The sequence below is a fragment of the Orbicella franksi genome, chromosome 6, assembly GCF_964199315.1.
Source record: "Orbicella franksi chromosome 6, jaOrbFran1.1, whole genome shotgun sequence".
Lineage (NCBI taxonomy): Eukaryota > Metazoa > Cnidaria > Anthozoa > Scleractinia > Merulinidae > Orbicella > Orbicella franksi.
Window position 1 is genome coordinate 3,395,092 of NC_138150.1, and position 8,482 is coordinate 3,403,573.

Consider the following 8,482-nt stretch of genomic DNA (forward strand, 5'->3'; position numbering starts at 1 on the left):
TTATTTTTTTTTTATTTTCCAGTCTCTAATCAGCCAAAAACAATACCTGGACATAGAATTGTAAATTGTAAGCGCCATCTCGATCGGTTGGTTTGCTGATTTTCGAAAACCCTTACCATAATTCAAATCCATCACGGCAACTGGTTTATTCTGACAAATGGTAAGCACCCAGTAAAAACTGAAAGTAAAAAACAAAGGAACCCGGCGCAAATTGCTGGAAAACACGCAAATGACGCCAGCCTTCCGAACTGTTAGGAAATAGTTAATTCGGGGGGGGGGGGGGGGCGAACTCCCATATAAAAAGGACAGCGGTGCTCATCGCAAATTTTAATGAAAGAGGTACCGTGAAAGCTCCCGCTGTGAACCTTTTCAAGCTGAATACCCCAAGAGTTAACAAAACTTATATTTGTTTGTTTTTTGTTTTTGTTTTTGTTTTTGTTTTTGTTTTTTTTACCCCTAAAAGGTACAACGAGCAGCCCCGTTCCTTATATACGGGAGTACCCCTCCCCCGGGCAGTTACTGTGCATATAGCCTTTTACATTTACGATGACTAAAAGTTGGCATCCGCCGGTGGACGCCAAGTCCACGAAATAAAGTCAGTGTCTGTCTTGCTCTGGATCAAGCACAGCTGCAACCTTGCACGACTGTTTGCCTGGTGCTGGGAAAATACGTTCTGCTCTCTGCGCAAAGGGTGGTGGTATATGTTTGTACATTTTGGAAGCATCCCGTGGTAGTACTCTGCAAACACTCCACAGAAAATGTCGCCGAGTTATCAGCTAGCCTGATGCTTTTGAACGAGCCAGGCTTATAACATGGATTGCTGCTGAGGTCTCTCTTTATCCTCTGAAGATGATGATACTTCATTGCCTTGTCTAGTGTGGCTTTTGTTCCATCGCGTGACATCATCTGCACGTGTCTCTTGTGCCTGCGCGCGCTCAGTCCAAAGAAGTAGTCACTCAATCCTTCGTCATTTTTGTTTGAAAGTCTCTCTGCGAGGCGAGGTCTTCCAAGAACAAGGGTCGATACCAGGTATTGGATAAGAGCGGTGGTAACTAAAATCTAAATAGAAAATACGAAAAAAGATTAACACAAGTTGTTTGATCTTAAGATCTTTTTGGCAACATTACTGAACTTTTTTCGATTAAGTGAATGTAGTACCCTTAACGCGGAGTGTTTAGACGAGAAAATTAGCCGCCACACTAGCTGGTGCTAAATGGCTTTGAAACAGTTTGTAAGAGTTCGAAGCGAAAAGTGTAGGTTGCTTATAAGACAATGCGGCAAAAATGGCAGTTTTCACCATCGACGCGATGAATGTGATGTTTGACACTGTACAATGATTACTAAATTTTCCATACATCCTCGACGTAAGAAGCTTACTTCTGCGGTAAACAACTTGCGCTTTGTCTTGAAAAGAAAATTTTGCAAATTTGAGACTTTGGCAACGACAATTTTGGCGGGAACTGTGCGCTAGCTTGTTTCGCTGTTGTGAACTCGCACCTCGTGTCCTCGGCAAACTCAGTCAGCGTTAGATTGTGACAAAATTTGTATCCTTAGACATCAGAGAAGTACCATTCCCCATTGTTAAGTATAGTGCCTCAAGACTGAGACTACAGAATCATCTGTGTACAGCTCACAGCTATTGAACTTGTTTTTGAAACATTTCTTGGAAATAACAAAACTAGTTGTCTGCTCCACTGATGGCACCGTATAACCAACTTTGGGCCTGGGATAAAAAACGGTTCATGAAAGCACGGAGTGGATCTACCAAGCCAATTTAAATTTTTACGATAACTGCAGAAATTCTCGCGTGCTCATTGGCTAATTGCGGGCATTCATATGAATTTATAATTTATGCGTCGCGTCAACAAGCGAGAGCGGACAATTTGACAATTTGTTATCGTAAAAAGAGAAATTGAAGTCAGTTTTTAATGCGTCTGTCCTATTATTGACGATGAATTTCACCATAACATTGTCAAAGTAACTCTGCGGATCGACGAGGCGATAGCCGAGTGTATCCACAGCTACTTTGACAATGTTATGACGAAATTCATGATCAATAGCAGGACAGACGCATGAAAAACTGACGTCAATTTGTTAAGTGGTCAGTCATTTGCTGATACTAATCTGCTTTAAGTTTTGCACGCCCTTCTTTATGGATCTTGCTGTCCTAAGCTCAAAATATATTCTCTCACCCTGTTTATTTTATGTACCGTGCCCCCCGGGTTTGCCCCAGGGCTTCCGACTCGTTATCACGCAGCTTAACGCCAAATACATTGTGTGAAAAATCCTTCTATTTCTTTTGCGTAAAGTTTTTGGTGACATGGACATGATAATTAAAAAGTAAAGGTTATGTCACAGCCAAAACAAAATAAAAAGGAAGAGCAGAACATAATAAAAACAACGACGACGACGATGACAAAAAGATATCTAGTTACATGGAATTCTATATTTTTTATGTGGTCTTCAAAAAAGAGTTTCCCATTTCTTTTCCTTTTTTAAAAAATTATTTCAGTCTTGTTTATACTCTTCCGCATAAGAAACTTAACTGAGAAGGCGGGAAAACAAAGTCACGTACTACGTCCAATTTTACCAACTTGGTTATGATCAATTTCACGTCAACCATTTCCTTAAACATCACTACTTCCTCACTGCCATCTCCCGGGGTACCATCTCGACATCTTTAGTAACCTCTCTGTTTCTCAATGGTTGTACCTATCAAATTACAGAACCACCAAAATGACCACGAGCCTTGGCATTTTCTGTGTCAATCGAAAGAAATGTCAGGAGGAAGTAGAGAACTTTGGAAAAAAAGAATGAAAAACCCAATGCTCTTGAAATGAAGGATTTAATTTGTGCAAAATTGACAAGTGCAGAATTTATTTTCATGCGTCGTACAAACCCTTTTTCAAGTGACTAGCAAGCTAACAGTGACTAAGAAAGTGTGATAACACGTTACGTTTACGGCGAATGACAAAAATTGCTTCTGATTTGTTTTCCTATTTTTTTCCAATACTTGGATAAATCTAACATGAACAAAAATAGGGAAAAAATATGATATTCGCAGCCAATACACAAATTCGGCTTATCCTATTTAGTTAAGTACCTATATTAGTTTCAAAGGTTAAAGTTTAAACGCACGAAAATGTCGAGGAATTGAATCATGAACCGTGTAAAATTCCAAATTTTCTTCAGACGTACCTGTATTAATGAAGTCATGGTCTGTTCACAAGTTTGAATCCAGTTCACTATTGTTGCTAGATAAAGTTTGAGTTAACTTAGAAAAAATTGCACGCTCCGTTGGAGTTTACGCTGTCCCGGGACAATGATGTCGCGTTTAAGTACAATCAGTTGAAATCGCCGATGATCAAACTCGTAAGCACAGGAGGGTAGATATGGCCGATTTCAGAATGGGCAAGCTGCTGTTCTGTATCCTAAACTGCTTGGAGGATAATGGAGTATGTTCCACTGAAACCTCTTCTTAAATAACACTCGGAGCGTACCGATTACGTAACGTTATTGCTTGAGAACAACTTCCGGACATCTGATCGGTTCAGTCCGTAATTTCTTAATTTTTAGTTGCTCTACGTAGCTCTCCAAACCAATAAAATGATTACACTTGCTACCATCCCTAGCCACAATTTTTGGATCAAATTTTAAGCGAGATCACCTGAACTTCCTCAAATGTTGTTCCCCCAAGGAAATGATTATTTTGCCAGCGTAAATAATTCGAAAAGGCTTGCATTCATTTCCTTGTTTTATTTCTGTTTCCGGCGCCGCTGTTTGAGCTCAAATAAACCTTGGTTTTATTCTTTTTCAGATCCTGCGCCTCTTTTATATAGCTCTAATGGTATTAGCCTCTGCTTTATAATCATTGAGGGAGAAGGGGGGTGGAGGGGCGGGATGTAAAAGGGCTGGCACTCCTGAGTTCAGGTGAAACAATGCAAATTTTGTTTAATTGCTTAAAACTTACTACGTAAAAAACCCGCTTCCCTGTTCATTATCCAGTTCTTATTGAGGTAAAGGTCCATTTTGTTTTACGTAGATACAAACCGTTAGTATCAAGTCATCCCTTCCCCTCTCCTCTCGCGTTTTTAGTAATGACACTTCCACCGTGTACATGACATGCTAAGTCACGGAAATGAGAAGTGGACGAAATATTCACATGTACAAATATGTTTAAGTTAACAAGGTTATTTCCTTTTTTAGCTTACGTACATCTTTTAACCCTGTTTGCCTGAGAATCTGGTGAGTTTTGGTCTCTTGCAAGCGCTCAATTTCAGGGTCAGCCTCGGATTTTTTGTAGATTTTACCAGCTTTTCGGTAATTCTTAACACATACGTGTTTCAACTCCTTTGGAAGTACTTCATTCTGTACGTGCATAACAGGTAGGAGGTCACTAAAAGTTGAACGAGGTCGTTCCTTTCATAGAAATTAGCTGGGACATGTTCGCTTCCTGTTTACAATTATAGCTACTTGATGCGTTCATCTGTCATTCCAATCAATGCTTGGAATGCCCTTCATGTAACGATAAGAAACCGGAAGAAGTTTAATTCACGTAAATTTAGCACAAATTGTTTGGTTTTGTGTTAAAAAACCATTGCTTATACCATGTTTTGTGTTTCAAACCAGCAAAGAATCGAAAAACAAAAAGATCTGTAATGACAAGATCTTTGCTGACCTCAGTGTTTACATTTTGCACTCATTAGCATACGAATTTGCGTAAAGAAGGCATCATGTTAGGTTTGGAATCACTCTAAACAGTTAAAGAGGAATTGAAACCTAGTACACGGTGAAACTTTAAGCTCTTTGGATTCACTATTAGAGGAGATAATAGGTTTCAAAAACTTCGAAATCTATTGGTGACAAAAGGGCTAATTTGTCCATACATTTACATTCTTTGTAACTTTTGAGTTTGTAACGTACACGCATCTCACGAAAAGCATTTGGAACACCGGGCTAACTTCATTGATACAGTTAGTTGTGGTATGACCTTTCAATATCCACCACTAATATTTTGTAGCTAGAGGCAACTGAATCGCTTGATTAAGCTAATGAGGGAAATATTTTAGACGAGGATTCCCCCCATATCAGCATTTCATCTAATTCTTTTATCACGTTTAACAGTGAGAGTGCGAAGGGAATTAGAAAACTTCTTTCATCAAAATCTGCTACTTCGTGCCTGTGCCTGTCTCTACATATATTCCCAAGGAAAGGGGAGGGATAGAAGCTTGAAAGTCGAAGTGCTTTTTGTGTCTTAAGTTTGGGACTCGCTCATTAGAAGTTTACAAAGCATGTAACTGTCACAGGAGTGCTTGTCACGCCTCATGCACGGAGCTTTTGTATGACATTACATAGTTTTACTGGAGCATGGTGTTTTTTAATGCAGAAGAAGCAATTTTTTTGTAACTTAAATTAGTGGAGTCTGCATGCTATTACTTCCTTATATTCTTGTTCGTATCCGTAATTTTGTTTGTACATGTTAATCATATTTGTTTTACGTACACTCGCGGCCCTTATCAAAAAAAAACTACATCCGCTGTAAGCTAATCTTTCTGCCGAAGTCACGAAATTGTTGAACTTCTTGATACTTTATACCATTTACTCAAGAGCTAATAAAGCTACCAGCTCTGAAGATTGACGTAAAATGAGACGCGTTCTTAGAGTAAGCATAAATGTATATGGGAATAGATATTTGTTAATTATGAGATTTCGACCGTGCAGCAAAGAGAGATTTCCGACCCGAGCAAACTTCTTGCTAAAGACAGACAGACATATAAATATTGGGAAGGTAATAAATTTGTCGTCCTCCCCCCTCCCCCTAACCCTTACCCCTCCTCCCGATCCCTCCCTTCCCTTCCCCTTCCCATTGTTGACTTTTTATATATATTTTTTGATTTCATTAAGTTTTATTCATCTCAAGTTACTTACAATTGTTCACCTTTTAGCAATTTCACTGATAGCTTTGCAAACTCACGGCCCAAACATTACTAACTTGGAAAGAAGTTCACATGAAATTTGTGAACGGTTTTTACTCTGCTGAATGTAAGTAATGACGCGTTATTTATCACGTTTCCAAATACTCTTGTCTTTACTAGGGCTGTAGCTGACCTTCATGTTCTTTAATTCATCTCAGTCAAAAATCTGCTTTGAAGTAATTCTTCTTTTGTTCTTTTCGCATGGTATCAATTTCTTTCAATCTACTGTGGCCCCATGGAACCTTAACACACAGGGAATTGACCCACCCAGAAATTTCCTTTTCACAGACGCCAAAAAGGCAGCATGAAATGGCAACACTGACTTTGTCGAGCAGACAAGAGAAATCAGTTTGCCTCGCTGCGTAAGTGTCCCGATTTAGAGAAATTAAAACTCACGTTGCAAACCTGGGAATGAAAGAGAACCTTAACATGGAATCCTGAGGAAGTTAGGAAATGTCTGACGACATTTGCTTGTGCAATATAAAGTCAGACAGTAACAAAGAATGATTTCAAGAGACACTCTCCTCGTGCTGTCAGATCATATCAATGCATCTCCAGTTCTTTTACTGTCTCTGAGTCGAGTTTATTTTCAAAATTTCCTTATCCTTAAAACAGACCAGCTGTTTACAATATCCGCAGAAATATATATAGTACTTGTCTAAGCCTGAAAAAGGCTGTATGTACAGTGTTGATTAATCAGTTACTAGTAAAAATGATATAGGAAGACAGTTTCTGTCAAAGTTAATTTAAGAGGCACACCGACAATTTATCGGCAATGCAGAACATTTGTTCACAAACTTAGCATTTCTGAATCCGTACACTGTGTGGCACTTAGGCGCTCTGTGTATAGGTATCACATAATTACAGGCTGGATGTCTCCCTTTACATTCTACCTTATCAACCCAGAGATTTCTACACGAATCGAAATCTCTCACAACTTTTGAAACACAAGGGTGAGCATTCCTGGCAATACGATTATGCGCAGTTGGACTTTCCAGGATCCCATTTCCATCACTTGTGTGGTTACTCTCTTGACTTTTGTTATCTTCTGATTCAATGGCATGGACCACAGGCTGGGAGTTTTGACCTTGTGAATGTTGATTGAAGGCCCGACCGCGAAGGAATGGCTTCTCCAAGAAAAGAGGTTTTGCACACACCACGTTGAAATAGGCGAAGACTAACGCCATAGATAGAATTATCTATGCAAACACAAAAACAACCAAAAACATTGAACGTAAATCAAAACGTTGTAGGCACAGCATGCAACACGTTTGTCTACATTCTGTTATCCCTTGCATGAGTAAAGTCTGTTAGATATTGTCATTAAAAGATCTTTCTGAAAACGTTTCTCGTGCATTATAAACTAGCTATCCACGAACGTTGCCCACTAATAGGTTTGTAACATCAGAACACAGACAAATAAACACATCCTTGTTAAAAAAAAAAAAATCCTTGAGCTTTTCACATTTTATAAAGTTTAATGATGTCTTTTTATTGGGTAGTCGGTGACTGAGCCTTTAAAAAGTTATATGCATTTGAAAAGTCTTAAAAGTTTCCCTCCAGCATAGTTTACATTACCATATACATTACAGGTGACTGGTCTAATTAATTGACTGAATTATATTTACTTACTTTTACTGCAAAGTTCATCCTGTAATTCAACTGATTAAAGATATTGTCAGTTTACTTGGGTTCTGTGTACTCCTACAATGTTATAGACGCTGTATGGCTAGGGGTGAAGAGAAATGATGCTTATATAAGTACAGAAAAACCTTAAAAAAGTCAGACAAGAACTGCATTTTCCCCATTTCATTGCTTAAACATTCCAAAATAGATCTCACTGTGTTATCACCATTTCCAATCCGTGTCAGTAACACTGTCGTTATCAGTTAGATGCAAGGGAATAGAAACTTATAAAGTCTTCACATCGCAGAATATACTGAGTCAGAGACAACAACTTGGAATTACTTCCAGAGGTTTTGGAACTTCTTAACTTAAAATTGCTAGGTTTTATAAGGAACAGTTCTTAAAGTGATTGATGTATTTTCCGTTACAATAATTATTCACTAAAAGCTGCGCTGATAAGGAAATCATGTGAATACCACTCGAACGGTACGAAACTCAGTTTTATCTCATAAAATCGTTTTTGAGATCACGGCTGGTTGGTAGCAACGCTATTTTACGTGAATGACTTGAAATGTTTGTTCCACAAAATTGTTAAATGTATAAAAAGTGAAACAAATAATAAAATGTCAGCTTGAAAATCCTCAACAACATAAAATAAGCAGTAATTTTAGTGCGAAAGGGGGAAATTAAACCATCATACACAATATCTTAATTCTTATTCAGACCATCCATAAGACGTTCTGCCTATATATCAAGTGATATGTTCTCACGATTCGAGAAAAAACGTTAAATCGAGGCACTTTAAACCAGTAGTTAAGTTTAAGAAAAGAAAATACCAAGATAAATACAAAATTGAAAAAGATCAAGAATTTGGCGAATTT

At 38.3% G+C, this 8,482-nt stretch overlaps 1 protein-coding gene across 1 annotated transcript; it reads right to left on the reverse strand.

Moving 5' to 3' along the window:
• Positions 1 to 6,721: 6,721 nt before the first annotated feature.
• On the reverse strand, positions 6,722 to 7,625 carry LOC145489536 (uncharacterized). The gene is made up of 2 exons (XM_081468519.1): positions 7,608 to 7,625; positions 6,722 to 7,174 (listed from the first exon to the last, which is right to left on the reverse strand). Exons 1-2 carry the CDS (start codon positions 7,623 to 7,625, stop codon positions 6,722 to 6,724), a joined length of 471 nt encoding a protein of 156 aa, XP_081324645.1.
• Between the last annotated feature and the right edge of the window lie 857 nt (positions 7,626 to 8,482).